The sequence below is a fragment of the Bacillus rossius genome, chromosome 3 (assembly GCF_032445375.1).
Source record: "Bacillus rossius redtenbacheri isolate Brsri chromosome 3, Brsri_v3, whole genome shotgun sequence".
Lineage (NCBI taxonomy): Eukaryota > Metazoa > Arthropoda > Insecta > Phasmatodea > Bacillidae > Bacillus > Bacillus rossius.
Genome location: NC_086332.1, coordinates 96,092,730 through 96,114,534, shown reverse-complemented (window position 1 = coordinate 96,114,534; position 21,805 = coordinate 96,092,730). Strand labels below are relative to the sequence as shown.

Sequence of the window (21,805 nt, the reverse complement as noted above, 5' to 3'; positions counted from 1 at the left end):
CGCTCGGAACGCTCTAGAATTGTAATAATTTACGCTAGCGTTTTGCAAAGTATGTCATTTAAAAGCTTAAGTAATTCTCAAAAATTTTTCAATTAAGTAGTTAGGTATTACGTCAGACCAGTCGTTAATATTATAATCAGTTTATTATGTCCTTGATTGAGATAAAAAACTCATTAAATTAATTAATAGATTTATATCACACCTTTAATATTACCTTTCTGACTTTGTTTCAATGTGAATGTGGGTAATAGCATTTCCAGATTATTTTGATGATTTTACGGAGAGTCTACGTTTAAAACTATATGAATGGAAGGTATTTTAATGTATTGCTGCAAGTCGCTGTCATCTAGGAATTAACTGCACTTTTTCCGTAATATGCACAATAACTACAGCGGTAAACTTTCGGTATGTTATTAAGCATAGTTGACTCTACCACTGTGCAAAAATTCAGCTTTGAAAAAGAAATTTTGGAGGTTGAAACCTTTGTTTCCTGAACTGATTTACGCACTATGATGGACACTTAGTGAGCGTTCGTGTAATTAGATTTGACAGAAAAAATAAGTTTTTTTCCCAACGAACATTTTTTTTGACGATTCATGTCACAGCTTTACTTTGTGAGAAATACAACTTTGCTTATATTATAAAGAAAATATGGTGGGGAAAAATGAACATGTTTACGCCAAACAATTTCTGTTTTATGTTTATGGCTTCTTTGGTTTTTTTGTATCATTTAGTTTTGTATAATATGTGAATATTTGCAATAGTTAATATACTCATGCTTGAATTATACATTTAAATAAGTTTTCCGAAAATCAGTATCTATAAATATGCTATTGAAAACAGCCGATTGCAAGAAATACAAGCAACAGGATATTACTGATTGTTCTAAACATTACCAACTACTTTCTTTAATTCGTTAAAAAATCTGGTGCCTAAAAATAAGTTAAACTGCCTAACTATGTATCTAGATATTATGTATGATAAACCTGTCTGACAGAGCATTGGCTGGAAAACATAGAAATCCCAGCTACAAATCTTCTTGGCTACAAAATAAGTAACTGCTACTGCATTCAAGTATATAAATGCGGAGGAGCTAATTTTTGTCACTTCTATATATTATCGATTATAAAAAATGCACTTCATGTGTACAGAGTTTATAATAATAAAAATTCTATTAATGATCTCACAATAGTAACTTGCTTTTCTACAAATCTAGATGAATATTTGTTTTCTATTGATGTCATAGAAAATTGTCTCAGTGACAATACTACGCAGTTGCTAATTATGACATAGCAGCATAACTAGACAGTACATTAGTAAACGAATTTTTAATACACATAATCATATTCATTTTAACCGCCTTCTGTAAAATACAGTATGAACAACACCAAAGCATAATAATTTTATGGAAATTATGTTTACCGATTTCCATTGTCAGATTTGTTTACATTTTTAAGAATCTGTTCATTGAAAACTGTGAAACATGCACTACCAGAAACACAAGCTCAATTACTCAAGGTGTAAAAACGTCGCCTAGATCTCAAAAGACCTAACATACCAGGAAAGACATAAAAATAATCCAAACTCACTAAATTACGATAATCATTAGAATAATATATGCTAAAAGTGTTTGGAAGCTACAAAAAAATTTTATTTGAAAGATGCTTGCTTAAGCTAATAAAACAAAATAGTTTGGAAATAAATTAAAACTAATAAATGAGTAAAAAAACATTATCCATAAATAAAATTAACAATAACTTTTGTTTAAGCTGAGCTCATTGTATGGTCTGTAATAAAATAAAGAAACACAAAAAATGCCGTAATGACAGTCTGGGCCACTCATTACCAAACGTTTTCTTCTTCGTATTCTATGTTTTTGATTGCGTCTTTTACGCCGCTTTGAAACTGAATTTTGTTTACTTAGAATGTTTTGTTTGCAAATTTTCCCTGGGCTGTGTCTTGTTAAACTCTTGTGAATTATACCCTGTGTTCTGCCATCGCTATTTACATTTATCACTGACAAATCACACCTTATATTGTATCCTCCACGAAGACAATGATTCACTCTCTTTCCACTTACATATTTGCAAATAATGGAATTGAAGGACTCTGCCCTGTTTGTTGAAACATTGTGAATGAGGCTAGCTGCGTGGGAAGCAACAATATTTCTGGCTGCTAAAATCTCATCCCAAATACCAACTACTTTCAAATCTGGAACTATATTATCCTCATCTTGCTTTGGACCTGTACAGAAATACCCTCGTTCCTGACACATGCTGTGGTCTCCAAAAGCATGGAATGGGCCATTTTGTATATCCTTCTTCAGTTCATTAATCTTTTGTTGTAAAGTTAAGTCTGCTTGACCAGCCCTGTACTTCATAGCACTTGTCACAGCAGACCGCAAACGAAGTTGCCTATCAACAGTAATAGCTCTTCTTGCACTCAGTGGAACTTGCCAAACAGGATTCTTAGTTTTCGTGCTTATGTCTCTTATTCGCCGAAGGTAATTTCTGAGTATGTGATTAGAACATTCAATTTTGGTTATGGTGAATTCTGGTCCATAAGGCTGGGCTTTTGTGAGTTGCGCCATAACACTGCTGTCTCCATCTCCTATAGGTAAATTAACACATATTTAATGTTAGCATTGAAAAAACATTCATTACGAACTACCCTAAAGAAAGTGATGTAATTGCAGTCATGAGCCGTTCTGGTGTATGATTATATTATTATCAATACAGTACATATAGAACAGAAATGTTATTATATTCATGCTACGGATCATGCTTGTTGATAAATATTTTAAGTTATATCACTGAAAAAAGTCGTTAAGAAACTTAACCACTTGGACGAATTAAACAAATTAAACAAATTTAGGAATTGTGTTTGAATACGAAAATCTTCCTTTAACTTATAACTATTTTTTATCTCTTTTACTATGTTTCTTAAAGTATTGAAATGAATTTAATACCTAGAATAGGCAAGTAGCTCTAGCTTTTTAATAATAACATATTGGGTTACATAAAAATAACCACTGTTTCGTATCAGTTTAGTCGTCCGTTTTTAAACTTTCAAGTTCTGAGAAAGTATCTGTAAAAAGGATTGATGAGAATGTGTACTTGTTTTTAAGTAGCTAGGAAGGTTTCTTCAAACGAAGTAAAATAGAGATGTCAGTCGTGTTACGTGAAAAAAATGTAAAAGAATCACGATGCACGAAATAAAACCACATGATAAACGGAAATATTTATGTAAAAGAAGAGTATAGTAATGAAAAAGTGCGCATAACAATGTAACTCCTGTATTGAAAACAAATGACCACAACAAACCGTGTATCACAATTCGAAATATGTTAAAATTTTGAATTAACACAAACAGGTTGTAGAAATAAACTTTAAACAGTATCACAGTTTAAAACAAATTCTGACAAATTTAAAACTTTGGGTGCTCAATATAACGTGAAGCTAAAATATGAACTGTTCTTAAAGCGAAGTTTCGAACGTTAACTCAATATAAAAGTGGTTCGGTTACATGAATAATGAAATTAATGTAATAAAACTTACAGTTCTGCTTTAAATGTTTACCCATATTTTTCCAAAATAGTATATAGTTTTCACATGTTGATAATTGGTAACTGTCATTTTATAGCATATTGCCACTTCATTAAACCGTGCCAAATCTACCCGATTAAAAATTACATAAGATCATATTTTCCTGTTGGAAAGATAATATAAAAATCTAAAAATACATATATAAATTTATTTTTCAAAGTGCTAACTTATGTTCTGACCTTACCTATAATGTACCCATATTTCAAATTGTGCATTGACATGCTGTTTTTGAAACCTTCCACAATTATATCTGCTTCCATCGCTGTTGGTGTTTTTAACCAGTTTTTATAACAAATATGTTCATGTGATGGTTCGTTCTTAGTGGAAGATCGAGCGCATATGCAACAGTAGGAATTTCTAGTGCTTGCAAATAATACTTTTCTACTGCGCGCTCCAATAATACAAGCCTGTAAATAAGTACAAAGTAAGTTTTGACAACAAATGAAATGTTCGCTTAAACACACGCACATTCTCATACACACATATTCAAATGTAATTGTGTATTACTATTTACTCACCATTCCAGACAAGGCCCTGTAATTAGTTCCAAATTCCAAACGATCTTTTGCACCAAGTTCCATCAGTTATTATTTTAATAATGGGTGTGCCATTTTCGTCAACAGTACCTCCAGATATGGCCAAATAATATTCTTCCTTTCCTGCAGCTTCCATTTCCTCCCAAGCGGCATTGTTTATCACCGATGACAAACTCCTTTGGTGCCTTTGGAAAGTCTCTTTGGCCATGCATGGAATTTCTAATGTTGATGTTATGTCCCTCATTTGTGCATAACCTTGTCCCGTTATCAGCATGCCGGTAGTTCAAGCATCATTAATATTCATCTGAAATTGTTTTGATGGGTTCTCTGTATTTAGTGTTTCAACTGTTCCACACATTGAACACCGAAAGTAAAAAAATGCTCTGCATTCTTTGTCTTGCTTCTTTAAAGAATTCCATGTTGCTGAAAGAGCAGTTGGCATATTTTTGAAATTTGCGAAAACAGGCCTTTCACATCGAAAATCCTGCGACCATGTAGTTCAGGTTCTAATATATCCATTGAGTCATTGGCTGTGCAATCAGGTTCCCCAGTCCCTATCTCCACTTCTTCTGAAACACCTCTATAGGGAGCCGAATCTTTATTTGGTGTTGGTGGTAATGATGTAATATCATTTGAAAATTCTGATCGCGAATTTAAGTCTGTTATTTCAGATGAACAAGAAGTTTCGGCAAATAATTCTATCAATTTTGTTGTCCCATGAGCACTTCTTTGTGGCGTAGAAAACCATTTAGAGCAGCCCACCCCATCTGCAGGTTTTGGACTTGCGGAATATATTGAAACAACGGGAATATCATGAGACCTAAAACAGAATATTTTTACATAGGTATAATATAAATATTTACATCATAATGTGTATTTCTATAAAACTAGCTGTACAAGAAATGAAAATTTAAAATTTAAATATGATTTAAGCTACAGTGAAAATATCTTTCACCTGGTTACTAAAAACTATGTTACTCGAAACGATGTAAATGAAGTATCTTGTAACTTTGAGTGAAAGGTATACGAGTCGTGTATTCGCTAGATTATACAGGACTTTAGCACAATGGGACGTGCTGTATGCTATGTGTGTTGTACACTGTGTAGTTAGTTTTTTTGTTCATCTTCCCTTTCTCTCCCCCCCCCCCCCCCCCCAATTCACCCGATAAAATACCGAAGGGAAGGGCTGAAATGTTTGCTTTTTTATTTATTAGTATGTTTTAATGATGTTTACATATATTGTGTATTTATGTCTGCAGTTGGTTAGAATTAGTCTTGCCTGTGGAGATTTTCGCTACTAAAAGTTTATTCGTTTTTAAATTGTATTTGTTATTTTTTTTGTGGTAATGGTCAGTGTCACGAAGGTATTATATTAGTAAATGATGTCATGCCTATGGAGGGTGGAGCATTAAATAATGTTTTTATTCTTAGGATTGTGAAGATAAAAGTAACACATGCTGAGCTCATCAGAAAAGTATTCACAGCTTCCCCTGTAAATAAATAAGGCAACTGTTAATTGTATACTGTTAAAATCATCTCCTTTCTTGTCGTCGTAACACTATCGCGCTATAGCCTTCTTCCCTCGCCTTGGATCATGTGGAATTTTCATGGCAGTGAAATCAGCTGCAGTACTGAGCCTACACTGACAGGGCAGACCGTTCCTCCGTCAGACGAACCCCACCGGAGCTCGCGCACACAAACAACCCAGATCGCGAAGGGAACTAAAGAGAACGCCAAGAAGGGGCGGAAGCAGAAACAGCCCCCCACCCCTCACCCAGTAGAGTGAGAGGTAGTTCTCTCGCGCGCTTTGTCTGCGGGTACGGCGGGGTCTGGAGGGCGCCACATGCTGGTCAGCACATTGACACAAAACATGCGATAGGAAATCACAAATTTCTCGAAATTTAATGCTGTGACATGGTGCAAACTATACATGCGATGGATGACAAAAGAATGATACATGTTCCTGCGGTGGATTTCTTTAAAAATATTCAAAACCACGAGTTCTGTCGGCATCTTAAAATACGTTATTTTGCCGTTTTCAGCATGCAATATTATTATGACATATGTATTCTAGATCGATGCAGACACCGCAGGGACATAGAATGTATTTTAATCTCTTTTATTTATATAAAAAAAATTGCGCAGGTCAAACAGTTTCTTCATAAAACGTAAACTGCTGAACGTCTACAACACATTTGATGTAACATGTAGGCGGGCCCCTTAAGACTAGAAAAACAAAATTTTAATAGTTACACCTAACTGTAGAAACACACAAGCTGAACTTTTAGTGAGCTTTAATTAACAAGTCTTGCATAATGTTTTACAAATATCAGATAGTGTAACATACCTGTCAACAAAATTATTGTTTCCAACGCGAGAGATCAGATTGCGATACAGGTTCGGAGCTGGCTGGCGGCCCTGCACGGCCATGGGCGTCACGCGCTGTGTCACGTGCGGTCCGCTGACGTAAGGCATGCCTTGTGTGCCAAGATCGTCTCTACCCCCCTCCCTTGTCGCTGTTAGCTGTTATGAACTACATGACCCTTGCAAAGTAGGTCATCTTGTACGACTAGAGAACCCAGTTTTAGTTTGACCACATTAGCTTTTCCACACAAGGTTTGTTGCTTTCAAACCACAAAACACCGCTGTGTGGTCTTGGGAATTCCGTGGGTCACCACGCGGAACAGCATGAATTGACGCCACCCTTCTGGACTGTTCGAGAGTCTGGTCGGCCCGGGCCACAGCCGCTCTCGTCGTTTCTAGTGCAGCGAGAGTCCGGTGACATAGTTCCGCGACGAGTACCGCAAGAGTGCCGTGACATTCCGACAACGGAAGTGCCACGACGAGTTTAGTGACAGGTGCTGCGTGAGTCCCGCAATGGAGTGTGCAGCGAGAGTTCAGAGCGGATTCAGAGAACGTAGGAAAGTGGGACATTGGCGAAGAGGGTGAGAGAGGCCCTCCCGTCCGCTTCCTGAGAGTGGCGCGACACGGAGTTCGGCTGGATCATGAGAGTTCGGCGACTGAGTAGCGCAAATCTGTGTGTGTGGACAGGTGAAAAGTAAGGGGCGAACTACTGTTGAGCCTAGCTCCATTGAGGAGTGCAAACTGCGGAACTTGACAGACATTGAGTGACTTGAGAATAAACATTTTTAAGTAGTAGTGATGTGTGATCAGACATTTTGGAGTACAATTATTTATAATTAATGTAAATATTAGTAATTAATACAGTGTAATACAAATTAATTGGACTATCCCTTACGAACCCAGTTTTCCCCACAACATAAATAGTAAAATTATCAATAAAACATTTTATACATATAATTCAAGTAGTAAAATATCCATAGGAATTTCTCTCAAACAAAAATAATAATACTAATACAATAATTAAATATGGTGGTGGTGGCCAAGACTTTTGTGGTGAGGCAAGGTAGTTTTCTGCCCAGCCCATGTGTAATAGACGTGTGAAGAGGCAACTGCCAACATGATTATTTGAAATGCAATTTTGAATGGTGTCAGGTATTTGTATAGCAGTTGAGTAGTAATTTATAATCTGTTAGACAGGACTCTGCCTGAAGCCTTGGCCTGTCTACCATGGGTTGGCTACCATTATAGAAACAGTCCTACTGGCTGGAACTGCACATTATAATCCTATCCTGATGGTTTGCGTTTTTATTCTGCCAACCAATGTAAATTGTATATGCCTGCTTTGTAGTACTTCTATGAACTCAAGTCAAATGCATGTTCACATAGTTTCCACCATATCCCAAAGGCCTTGAAGCACATACAGGTTTCTTCAAGCATAGAAGTAATACAAATTCGTGAAATGTCTTGAAGTGTTTTGAAATCCTTGTAGTAAAAAAAAACCATGCTACAGGATGTGCCATATGCCCTGGTATTGTAAGTGGAAACACACATGCAAGCACTTCTTTTCTTCTCAGTGCCTTCCTTGTCTGTTCTCATTTCCTCAACATTAATGACTTACGTTCCCACTCTTCATCTCCCCTCAAAACATTAGCACATTGCTGAGTTATTAAGATCCAACCTCTTCTTTCCATTGTCACTAAAAAGTCTTTAACATTTAGTACCCCATAATTTGTACCTAGCATGACATGTAAAATTAATTTTTTGGTTTTATTGTGAAAATTAGAAGTTCTACTATATAAATTTTTAATATGCAGACTGTACTTAAAGAAAATAATAATATAGAAGGTAAAAATGACTTCCTCTTGTCACTGTATTACATTCCAGGTTGGCCTGGCAAAACAACCCTGAAAAATAACAAGACACTTCAAAACTTACTGTTGTATGTAGTGACTTGAATTGTTTTTAAGTTGCATCTTTTAACCAAAATGAATTATTTCATGAAATTTTTATTTTGAAAAAATCAAAACTTTTTAAACTTTATTTATTGTTTTAAAAAAAATCACAACTTACACATGTTACCAATCACAGTTACGTTTTCTGATCAAAAGTTTGTTCATTGGAAAGGTTTCTTGTTTCTATAAAAAGTTTTTTTTCTTATCTGATAAAACAATTTTACAATACATACCAACACATTTCCAGCTAATTTCATAGCTTCGTGTCACGCAGTATAAAAAATTTAAGTCCCGTGGTTAAGTTTACTTAACCAGGTATGTCAACCCGCGGAATTTATCCCAGGTGGGTGACGACGGTCACCCGGGGCTGATGCCAATGCCTGGTCGGATTTCTAGTTAATATTATCGAAAAATACACCAAAAAAAAAGGTTGCATCTCGGCCTGACCCTGACCAGCAGGCGTTACATTTTCACTTGAAACTTTCTTGTCAGAACGTCATGAGTTGCCAACGACGTAACCGCACGCGGCGATATACGAGCGAAAACGGGCTTGCACCGTACAGTTACCTTCCTTTACAAAGTTAAAAACAAAGGGAGGAACCCCGTGGGCCAACTGACCAATCACAGGACATTATTCAGTACCTGATCATAAAGAAAAATGGCATTGTTGAAAATTATTCTCTGAAAGTTGGGAAATTCACATCACACTACATCATGGTTCCTCCTGATTGGCTGGCTAAAAAAGCACCCAGCAAACCTTCTAGGCTATTGTTACGCAGTCATGCGCCCACGTAATGGGTTTTCCAGCGACACGTTTCGTAGATACAAAAAAAAAAATTTTATGGTGCCTGTGTGTCCCATTACTGTCTTCCTTTCTTTCAAACCTACTGGAATGTTCTAGAATGTTACAGTCTTACTGCCCTGAGTGTGCTTTATAATTGTATAAATGTAAATTAATGGACATTAATTTTGTTGTCCTACCGCCTCTGCCATTCGAAGTTATTTCCTTAAGGGCGCCAACTGACCTTGATTTTGTACCTGTGGGCCAGTGAGCAGGGACTCGTTTCAGGGCGTGACTTCGTCGCGTGGCTGCAGCAGATGACAGGAGTGATGGTGGCTCTCTGATGGTGATGAAAAAATCGGCGACGCGCACACACTGGTATAATTTGTGTTGCGTCCTCCATGCCGCGTGCACACCCTTCCCTCTCGAACGCTGATGATCAACTGGCAAGCATCGTCACACAGTCGATTGTCGTGCGGGTGACAATCGACTTGCCAGCGGCGGCTGGTATTTGTCGCGTTGCACTCCCCTCCTGAGAGGAGGTGTAGAGGTGGCATTATGGGCTACGTGAATCTGGGGAGCCCTTGGGTGACGTCAATTTTAACTGACTAAACAAATTAGAATGAAAGAATAATAATAAAAATATTACATTCAGCTTTACGTAAAACCTAATCCAGATAATAAGATTGAAGCACAAAAAATACTTTAAATGCCTACAGAACCATGATTATTAATTATGAGCAAAAATGTTATGTTAATTAGTTAAAATACAGTAGACTCCCGATTATCCGGGGTAATGACTGGCAAGGGGCCCACGGATAATCGAAAAACACGGTTAAAGCGATGACGGGGGAAAAAAATTATTTAATTAAATTTTTTTTTATCCCGACTGTCGATACAAACACTATAACACCCGCCCCTCATAGCAACGTCCAAATTCGTTTCAGGAAAACATTGCACTAGTAATAAAACGGCGATTAAAAACGTATATTTAAATTACAAAAAAATATTGAACAGTCTAAATTTAAAATTAAAAAAATCACGAAATGCATTGTTTACATAATATGGCTAGACATTCCTAAGTAGGCGCTAAAAACATTTCAGTTACAAAATCATAATGCTTTTAATATACAAGATATATTTGATTTCTAATAGGATTTCATAATAACACAAAAACTTGAGTGTGTTGTATTATAACACAAAATTATTTAACCTGTTAACGTAATTCCCGACTCTGTTTACAAAGTGCGTTACTGCCTTGATAAGCCACTAGCGCAGCCTGTTTTAATGTTGAGTACCACTCGTTTGCGTTTATTAGACATTACTGTCAAAATATTACTATAGAAAACAATACCACACAAAGCAGCTGCTGACTTAAATCTACGCGAGCCAGTATCAGTCGCGTGAGTCACGCAGCAGCGGCGCCGCGTCGGCGCTAACCTGAGCCCGGTTCACAAGGTCGCGTGGAACACAAGCGCGCATGGTTAACAGGGGTGCGTTTTTGATTGCTCCTGCTGTTTTGAAGTTCATGATGCATATTAATACTTACCAACTATGCATGTACCGTGTTTGGCAGCATATTTCATCGAGAATCACAGCATAAAATGCTCAGTCACATCAATAGATTACAAATATAAAAAAAAAAAGTCAAAAAATTATTTTGGTTTTTATGGTTTATGGATGTGAAATATGGCACGGTTAATCCGCAAACCGGATAATCCGCACCCGGATAATCGGGAGTCTACTGATTATCATAGGGCAGGAGTTATGCTATGTCACAACTGAAAAATGCATAAACACTAAAATGGTTCTAACTTTTACATGCATGCAATGCCCTTTTTCAGTTACTTGTTTCAGAACAAATATATTTTGTTATTGAAATATTTATTTTTTTAGTTTTAGTTTTAGTGACGGACATCTGTAATAAATGTGTAAATAAATAGAATGGCTTAGAAATCAGCTTAAGCTACATTCATTTTTAAAGGTTTGTGGCTAGAAAATCAGAAGTGGTATTGTAGAAGTATAATTTTCTCAGAATAAGAAATATTTTCTGGTTAAAATTACATCCTATAACGGCATACAATATCTACCATTGCCATAAAAAAAAGGAAGACTGAACATTGAGCGAACTGCAACCCTCTTTTTTGAACGGTTAGGCAAAGTATAAGTGTTGAAAATCTGGAAAAGTCATAGAATTCCAGTTCCCTGGTTTCAATTTCATGCTACAGGCACAGTACATTATATAAATCTACCAGGTATATTGTATAAATCTACCAAAGGGATGGGTTTGTGAGACTTGAACTGCATTAGTCAGAGTTGTAGATAGTTTTATCCTTGACATAAAAATTAGTCATAAATGTGTAAAATATGAAACAGTACGTATAGGTATATATACCACCATTGCTATTTTTGAAAAGAAACTTACAGGGTTATTGTATGTGTGTGTGTGTGTGTGTGTGTGTGTATATATATAATATGGTTATATAGACAAAGTGTGGCAGTTTGCAGATTCAATGTGTTTCACTTTATCCTAATGACTAATCTTACCACTCAAAATTACTTTTATTAAAATTAGCTATCTTCCTTAGCTTTTAAAGAAAATTACTTTAGCATTAGGTGATATTGCATTATTGTGAATGAATGTAAGGATTGTAATCTATCCAGATTGAAAACTATTGAGGTTATTTACTTAAATGTTTGCTGAATTTTTACCACTAGTGTGTTTCCTTATCATTAGCTTTACCTATGCTGCTCGGAGACATCCTGTTAGATTCATGGCACAGTGCACAATGCTTGGACTGTAAGACACAATTTGCATTTGTATTCAATGTGTAGTTTATCCCATATAATGACTTAGGTGTAATGGCTAGCAGATGGTGTGGATTCTTTGGAATCACGACTTTAATGGCAGGTCTTCACTCCATTTGATTATGTTGTTTTCTTTAGAGCTTATGCAGGTCACAAAAGTTATGAAAAAGTAAGGAAACTGAAGGACTGGTCTCAAAATAAACAGCAATGTTTGCTAACTTGCATGTGGTTTCTTCACACCTTTCTTCAATTTATAGTAGCATGTTGTATGTAAATAGTTGGCGACTGGCCTCTTAAATTATGTGGAAACCATCCAGAAAATGGTTTTAGTTTTCTAACTTAAAATTTGTTAGGTACCTGAAAGTAGTATATGGGTAATTCTCAGAAAATTGACCAATATTGTGTCCACACATGATAAATCAATAATATCTATACTTAGAAATAAACTTTTTTATCAAATTTTTACAAAAGTACCCATCTTTACTATCCTCTAGCTTATCAATCATTTATATGATTATGTTTGTCTGTAAAAAAAGTAAAAAGCTGGAAATGTCACTCTCCTGGTCTGTCCGGACCTCTTGTGTAATTGAACTTAATTAGATAAACATTTATCAATGACATTATGCATGTTCATTCATTATTCATTTAAAATCATGTATACCTAGAAATAAAAATATGTAAGTTTATAAATAATCATTTTTTGGTTATAAAACTTACCTGGAACACTGTAAAATATGTCCCAGTGTTTAAAGTCACACTCCTGGTGCAGGAAATTTCAATTATTTGTAGGGAAATGTAAGGGAATTTTGGTCTGTTATGTGGACAGCCTGGTTTTTCCCTCTTAAAGTTAGAATAATACTGTGGTTCACGTGTGTTATTTTTGGCTCTTGTTTTCCTACAGTGAATTAACTGTTAAAACTTTGGTAAGTTACATGTTTTACTGTCATTCTCCAGGCCAATATATCTCAAATTTACAATAATTAAATATTTCTGAAATAATAGTCATACAATGACATTAAGTGATGTCAACACCTGGCAATAGTTTCTAACCTAAACTTGGGTATTGTGACTGGTTAGTTGATATAATGCGTTAAAATGTCACACTCCTGGCTATCACACTCCTGGCATTATTGGTGACTGGACAACCAGGAGAGTGACATTTATCTTGCGTTATGTTAGAAGTACTTTTCAGAGGAATAACTACTTCTTGCTTACTTATCATCTAGGTATGCAACTTAACTACCAGGCATAAAGATTTTAGTATGAAGTTAGAATCAGATGACGGTATAAAATGCCAACCTTTATGGTGTTGATTTTCACTTTGTGTAACCTACACCATGTTTTATTAGTTATTACCCTTCTTCATAGCACACAATGTGTTTGTGCACTGTTCCAATAGTGTGTTGTGGCATATCATACAAAACTTCATTCTAGCACATCTAATGCATGTTGTTTCAAAGTCAAGTATTTTTTTTGTCTACAGTCAGGATATTGTAATCAGTGGCTGCTAGGTTATTTATACCCAAATGTAAATAAACATTGTTAACATGGCTTGCCAACTTCCGATACATAAACTAAATGAACATAGGCCTAAGTATTTCCTAAAACATATTTTTATGTTTTATTACTGATATGTTTGTGTTTTGTGAAAGATATTGAGAATGCAAATTTAAAAACTAAATTAAGTTTGAAATTCAATAAAACCATCAATTTTGATTGGTTACAGTTCTTCCTTTCAGATTCTGTCCTGAAAATGGCAAAAAAGAAGAAAAAAGCAAACAGTCTAGAGATTAAAAAAAAAAAAAAAAAGAGGGATGCAGAATGGAAAAGATATGAAAGTATAAGAAGTGACCCACAAAAATTGGAAAATGAGAAGAAAAAATGGAAAACAAAATATAAATCAAGGAAAAACAAGGGAACAGTTTAGCTAATTGCACAACAATCAATGAGAGACCAAAGAGATACAAGACATGTGGAGAGAGCGACAAAGTAAACACCGACTTAGCATAAAAACTCACGAAAAGACAAACCAGTTGATAGTGATCCTGATGATTGATTGATGACTGAAGATTTTGTTTAAAATATAAATTCAGAACTAATTTCACCAAAAGTCGTACAATTGTCTGAAACTATACCTGGAAATGTAATAGCAAATGCAAACACTAATAATTAAAGTTCTCAGAGCATTAATCGAGCTTCTACGAGTGAAATGTCTGCAACAGATATGTTATACATCATGTGGTACATCAGCAAAATGCGATGGAAGGGCTGCTGCAGCTAGGAAAAGGAGACGGTGTACCTAATGATGCACGAAAATTTAGCTAAATTAAAAAGTTGAAGATGGATGTTAAACAATGTAAAAAGTTGGCAGAAAAGTATCGGAAACGTTACGCACGACTGAAGAAAAATTTTCAACAAAAGCAGAGAAACAAAACACAAGCTACCAAAAAATATTTGACTCCCAACACTAAGGTTAACCATTTTCTTCAAGGTAGAAGTGTTGATAGTGATGTAAGAAAAGAACTCTTCAAAGTAGAAGTCCTTAAGACTCAAATAGAAGCAACACTTAAATCGGTGAAATCTTGGAATCTTTAAGAAGTCTCTTAGCAGAAAGATAGTTAAAAAGTATAGGATGCAGAGTGCATTGTCGTTTCAAATTCGCAATACAATTTCCCATAAGATAAATAAGGTGAAGCAGGAAATCAAGGAAAAAGTTGTCAATTTTCTTAATGATGATGAAAATACCATGCTCAGCCCAGGGAAGAAAGATGCAATCATCAAAAATAAAATTAAAAAGCAAAAGAGGTATGTTAACACCACAATGAAAGAGCTGCATGAATGGTTTGTGAAACAGAACCCTGATATACAGATTAGTTACTCGGGTTTCTGTAAATTGCGTCCTTTTTGGGTTATTAAACCAACTCTCCAAGGCAGCGATACATGTTTGTGTAGACTGCATCACAACATGGAAATGCTTGTTGGAAAACTGTACAAAAGCAAAGATATCAATTCACAGACCTCAGAAGAATTGGCTGAAACTTTTTTGTTGTGAGAAAAATCAAGAAGCATGCCTTTTGAGATCATGCATTAACTGCAAAGAAAAGATCATCACTTACGACATCATCCTAGATGATTCGTTCACCTATAACAAGTGGATATTACATAAAGATCAATGTATTTTTAAAGGGTTACAAAAAATTGTGCAGACCCTGAAAAAGGATGTAATTACAACCACTATTGGAGGAGCCATTGAAGAGCTTGAAAATGTAATTATGAAATTCATGATACACATTGCAAATATTCAACATCAGTACCAGTACTTAAGAAAGATAAAGGAAAATCTAAGCTTTGCAGAAGTGTTACTTCATGTAGACTTCAGCGAAAACTATGCATTGAAATATGGTGAAGAAGCGCAGTCAATGCATTTTGGATCTTCGAGGAAGCAGATTACACTTCATACATGTGTAGGATACCGTAGGGTTGATGAAACCAGTTTCTTTCTGTACGTTGTCAGAATGCACTAGCCATGACCCTTCTGCAATTTGGGCCTATCTTGAGCCTATTTTAGAAGAAGTGCTACATGATGAAAGAGTTACAGTCCTCCATTTCATGTCTTATTCACCATCAACTCAGTATAGAAACTAGAAGAACTTTCACCTACTTGGAGAATACCTGAAAGTGAAGTTTCCTAGAGTCAAAAGTGTAATTTGGAACTTCTCTGAAGCTGGCCATGGGAAAGGTGCCCCTGATGGGGTAGGTGGCTGTCTCAAACAGACAGCAGATAACATTGTTTCTTCAGGACATGATGTTAACAACATCAACATTCTTCATGATGTTTTGAAAGAACATTGTCCTAACATCAAATTATGGATTGTTGAGGAAGACAGTATCTTGAAAATTGATTCATTTTTGTCAACTGCTGAGGAACTAAGAGCTGTGAAAAATACTATGAAATTTCACCAGGTCACAGCTGCACTTGGAAACCCTGAAACTAAAATGAACTACAGGACTCTAAGTTGTGAAGAATGCAAACCAGGTGAAAACTGTCAGAATTGTGGAATTTTCTCTTCAGGTACATCTCATTTGCCAGGAAGTAAGTATATTTTATTAAAGTGTATATGAGTTAATATTTTTCCAATATGCTATATACAAACATTTTTTATCTTCTTTTCAGCCCAACAAGCGCAATACAGCATTGGAGAATGGGTCACTGTTTTCTATGAAAATGTGATTTTTTCTGGAGAAGTTGTCAAAGTTGAAAGTGAAAAACATCAAAAGAACATCTTGGGGTTGGCCCAAAATTAAAGATGTCCAAGCATATCCATTTGAAGATGTGATAAGAATTAACCCACAAATACCTATTGGAAGCAGCCACAGAGTTGCTAGTTTTCATTTCTCTAACATTATTTGATTTTTAGTTGATTAAACATGTTACATTTAGCCTAAATTTATTTGCTCTCATTTTATGGAAAATATTTTTTTGAGAGTGCTAAAATGCTATATATAATGTTGAAATTAAGTTTTAACATTTAGTTATTTCTTTGGTTAAAGTATAAAGGTTTTGTTGTGTAATAGTAAAGAACTAACTTTGCGTAATATTAAAATTGTTTGCATCACATCCTTGAAGACAGACACTTTGTCTCCATTTGTCACAGTCCTGGTACCATTTGTCACTCTCCTGGAGTCTGGTATTTTCAGTTCTCCATTTAAGACCCTTGGAAACAGAAAGTGAGTTCCCATTATTTTTATCTCAGTTAGGACATAAAAACAAGTATGCACAATTTTTTTTCTGATTTTTAAATCCAGTTTTAAAATTCAATTTTTTAATTTTTTAAAATGGTTGGTTTTCTGAGAATTACCTATATGTATGGTCTTGAAAAAGTCCTGAACACCCTGTTACCGACATAGTTTTTTTTTTGTAAGATGCTTGCTGCTACTCTGAATTTTTTAGATTGAAAACAGAAAAAGCTGCAAATACAAAGCGTCTAATACTACAATAAGGTTCAAGGTGAAAGGAGACAAAGGAAACAAATTAAATGTATTGCTGTCTTTGATATGTATGTGTGGACTGCTGGTCTGAGGCTGGCAGGGTAGTGAGTTCCAACACAAGTGCCATGCTTGGTGTTTACTTCATGCTTGCTTGGTTCCACACTTGTTTTTATCTAGTACTCTGTAAACCGTCACTATGTTTACAGTTTTTCTTTTTCTTTTTTTCATTTTTTTTATGAGATTATGAGTGCAAAATTCATGTAATTTATTTAAAATGTTTTATGTTAAAAAAAAGTAAGAGGAAGATGTGAATAGAGAGCCTCAAATCTAATTAATGATGCTATTGCAAAGCTATTTTATCTATGCATTTATAAAACCATTACTATATTTTAGGGTGGTTTAAATTCTCGTTATTCCTACTTGCATAAGTCTGTGGATTTTCAATTCCAGCTATGGTTAATTCATCTATGGTTGCTATCAACAGGTATTCGTTCGATAGTGGTTTTTCGAATATGGATGTTTTAAAAGCAAATAAAATAAGAAAAATTATCTGGAGAGGAAGATACGTACTGAGTGAGGGTCGTACTTCTCTTTACATTTCCGTTCAGCTCACAAGAAGAGACTACAGCGGAGTTCCGTTATTTTGATAGACGTCAGGTTGGGTTCATGAAATTCTGCATTAATTTGACAGAATTATGGATTTTTCGAACTTCAAGAATGAACTTACTCTTCGGTCAATATCTACATTCCTGACCATCCTGGTTTCGAATCTTCGTACTTTCAATTCCTGAAGGACGATGGTCGGTGCCGTCAGTTGCTGTCACAAGAATTCTGAAGCCTGAGTTCCCGATACAACCATGACGACCATACATCTAAGGTTCCATGTTGTCTACGTCGGTGAGATCGTTTCACATTAATTATAAAGACTTTTCAGGATCAGAGAAGGATGCTGGACTGCCGTCATCTAATTTTACAACTAGAACAGTTGTTATGCTGCGATAACTGAGTGGACTGTATACGAAAATAAATAGCGATGCCATTAAAACGAAACAAATTAACAGTGAGGCTACACCATTGTACTACTCACCGCCATGATGATAATATAACTGACTTCCAGCCGGAAGTCCAGGGCTGCCAACTATTGGCAGAGGAAGCTTGCGCATGGTTGCCACTACACAGCAGCGCGGGAAATACAAACTTGAAGTGTCTCTTATATGTTGAGGTCTAACCAATGTTGTTAGCACAAATTACCAGCACTAATACGGTCTGAACATTAATCTTACTAACACAAATTATATACACTAATACACAGTCTGAACAACAGTAGTATTCTTAGTTTTCAGCTGGTCGAAAACACCCTTGTCTCTGGTTACCGCAATCCAGATGTCCAGTGCTGCAGAGTTTGAAGTGTCTCCGAACAACTGAACTAGACGTAAGGTTACGTGAATCGTGACAGTACTAGTATGAAATAGGTACCTTTACTTAGATTTTTGGCTCTCTAGGAATATATTTCTGCATATAGATAACTATCACTGATCTAGTATATATGTTATTGAGACTATTTGATCACCTAAATAGATGTCATTTATGTTTGCTTGTTCTTTTAAGTCAAGATAATAAAATTAATATTTTGGAAGGTATAACTAGTTACGTCAAATTCCTAACCTTTGGCATTATTTTTAAAATATACATTTGACAAATCAAATTCATAATTGAATATTTAGTTTATGATTCACGCTACACTTCCTTATTACACATTTTAGACACATGTCTTGTAAGCGGAAACAAATTAGCCAGTAACAAATAAGTGTAATAACTTGGATAAAGCAATATTAATAAGAGGAATCATAATCAATTGTTTATTTCTGGAGAAACACCATATATAAAATTAGGCGCCCAATGTCAATAAGTAAATATCCCACGTTCTACAACCTCTTGCTGTTGATGCAGTGCCTTATTGAGAAGAGCAAATTTTCTTTCTCCGTGGGATCTCAAATGTTCCTTATTTTAAGTGATTTCTGCCAGTCCTACTCTGTTTAAAACATGTATGTTCAGTATCATTTTTCCACATTTTGTACCTTTCTATTATCTTGTAATGGTATAAATTCTTGTCAACACACACATTAAGTTTTCATTTGATTTTTTTTTATTGCTAACCTCTTTTGTTCTGTACCTATTTTCACTTTGTTTTAAATTTTGTTATCCTTGTTTGTAACAATGTATTTTGCTTGTGTAACTGATGTAAATGGAACTGTTTGTTATATGTAGTACATTTTTGTTTGTTGAAACAGGTGACCTTCAAATTGGGTCTTGGGACTGCCATCATCACTGATGACCAGATACGAGGTACCTTGAGGGTAAGTGTATAAATTGATAAAAATAATGTAAACTTATGTTTGTCATGTAATTGTGCATGAATGTCATTTTATTGAGTCATAGATCGAATGAAAAAGTAGCCTTAATTTTTTTTATTAGACAGGGAATTGTGTATAGTTTTTTTTTATCATAATATAGTTTTGCCTCCTAAAATGCATAAGCTAGTGTGGAGTCAGCTAGTGTAATAATTGAAATTATTTAATTTATTTAATAATTTCTGCTTCTCTAGCCTACCACTCTCTCAGTATTAAGAATTGTATCAAGAAGCTTGTGTCTGAAAGTCAAGGTACGGTGTGTCAAAAGTATGTTAAATACTAATATCGTGACTAGACCTTGGAATAAAATGTAAACAAATCCAAATGTACTGTTTATATTTGTGTGTAATGTTTGTGACAACAGTGACAATACACTTTGACATGCACAAAATAACACTTAATAGAAAAACTTAACTTAAACTAACTTATTCTAAACTACAGATGGAATTTGTTATTACTCTCAACTTCAAAGCATCTAACAATTCTTTCACTTGAGTGAATTATCTTTACTATCAAATGTTAATTATTTGGATGTTATTTATTTTTAACTTACTTCAGTACGGTAGAGCGTGGACTACTGGGTACGTTACTTGCAGTACTAGTCAACAAAAATAGCAATACGTTATTCCAATATCAAATTCCATCTATACTGACTAATAGTATCTTGCTCGAGATTGCGATTCCGGAATTTTATTTTAAAATCAAAAGATGAACAAGTTAATAGGTTTTCTTTACAAGGAATATTCAATATAATATTACAGAGTCTAGATCGGTAAAACTATGTTCGTTTTTCTTAAATTGTAATTCGTTCAGGGACTTCTATACAGCGAGTCTTCAGTTGATGGGGTAAAGGACCAAACCTTACTGCAGGATACCCACGAGACGTGTAGGTTCTCATAGACTACTTGGTTCGACTCATCCAGGACTGCGATAGTTCGGTTGCTCCTCCGTCCTCTAGCGTGCAGCAGGAATACACGCCGTAACAACTCCATCCTTCCGACTGGGCTGGATTGCGCGACGTTCATCCTTCCCGGGCTCGAGCTGCGACTTTTCAATTTTCAACAGGATTCTTCTTTCTTCGTATTTGTAAACGGTATTCAATCTTCGTAGTTTTCAAAGCAAAGTCATTTGGCGATCTCTTGAACACGGATTTATGCCGACTGCTCTTCTTAAAGAATTATTTAAAATCTTGATGTCCGAGTATTATCTTCGTCGATTAAAATTATTATTTTCTTCAAACTCAGTTAATTATGGTATTAATAACCATTTCCAATCTTCTATAAAATATTCAATTATAAATAAATGTCAAAATCGTTGTGTTTTAGCTGTTGTCTTACTCAAGTCTCAATTCGTTCTAAAAGAATATTTTTCCGTCACTAGTAAACGATTTTCTTTTGTTTGTTGTTAAAACAAAAGATAATAAAATTACTAACCATTACTGACGTGTTCATCTTTAAATTAATTGTTATTTCAAAAAATACTGCTATGCTAGCCTTGACAATATTTAAAATAAAAAATAACATAGAGTAATACATAGACAAAACGATAACCAAAGAAATTTACAGTCTGAATTAATCATAGAGTACAAATAAACATACGGATTAAAATATAATCAAACTAAATAAATATTAAAGGAAATTAAATATTTACTTTCTATAAAGTGTAAATATTGCCTTTATACTAGAGATGTTCTAACTGCAACATTGTGAAGTAATTCATAAACAAAGTACTATTAGAAAAAATGTTGGCTGTGCATGGAATTATTCAAAGCTTTGTCAGATAGAGTTAAGTATGCCAGCATTCGAGAGAATATTTTCAGTGCAGTCTTAATATTGCTTTATTACATAGTAAAAACATTTTTGTGTCATGTAATGAAAATGTCAGAATTATAGAAAATCAGAGTATGTTTGCCAGAACGTATATATTTTGGCAACTTTGTTGGTGGTGGCACAACTCTTGCTTGAGTTATTGTCATTGCTGTTGGCTGACATGACAGCTTCCTTTAGATGTGACTGTAGCCACAACCTCGAACAAAGAAATAGGTCATCAAACTCTTCCAGTATTTTTTCTATGAACACACAAGTTTTCATCACTAGTAGAAGCAAATCACATTGTGATATTTTTCGTAGCCCATTCACACAGTGAGAAGCTCCTTAAGCGGAGATTTTGTCTCAGGGCCATCAAGAGAAACTATTGCCCTGGGGGGGGGGGGGGGGGCTGGATATAATGCACTACTTTTTAAATCCCAGAATATAAAATAAAAATCTAAAGACTGTAAACACTAATATGGTCATAATCGTTAACATATGTGCATATTGTATAGCGTGTAAAGTTTCCTATGGATTCTATGAACAGGAAT

General features: G+C 35.1%; 2 protein-coding genes across 3 annotated transcripts in view; one reads left to right on the top strand and one right to left on the bottom strand.

Annotated features, from left to right (window-relative positions):
- The window catches only part of LOC134531052 (AT-rich interactive domain-containing protein 4B), a 186,464-nt gene that overhangs the window by 31,141 nt on the left and 133,518 nt on the right, over nt 1-21,805 (top strand). For both annotated transcript variants that reach the window (XM_063366564.1, XM_063366565.1), the window contains exon 4: nt 19,327-19,392. In XM_063366564.1, the coding sequence (XP_063222634.1) occupies nt 19,327-19,392 (66 nt within the window). The remainder of the gene's footprint in view (nt 1-19,326; nt 19,393-21,805) is intronic.
- On the bottom strand, nt 1,098-4,321 carry LOC134531053 (uncharacterized). Its single transcript, XM_063366566.1, has 2 exons — nt 3,790-4,321; nt 1,098-2,610 (listed from the first exon to the last, which is right to left on the bottom strand). Exons 1-2 carry the CDS (start codon nt 4,079-4,081, stop codon nt 1,748-1,750), a joined length of 1,155 nt encoding a protein of 384 aa, XP_063222636.1. The 5' UTR covers nt 4,082-4,321; the 3' UTR covers nt 1,098-1,747.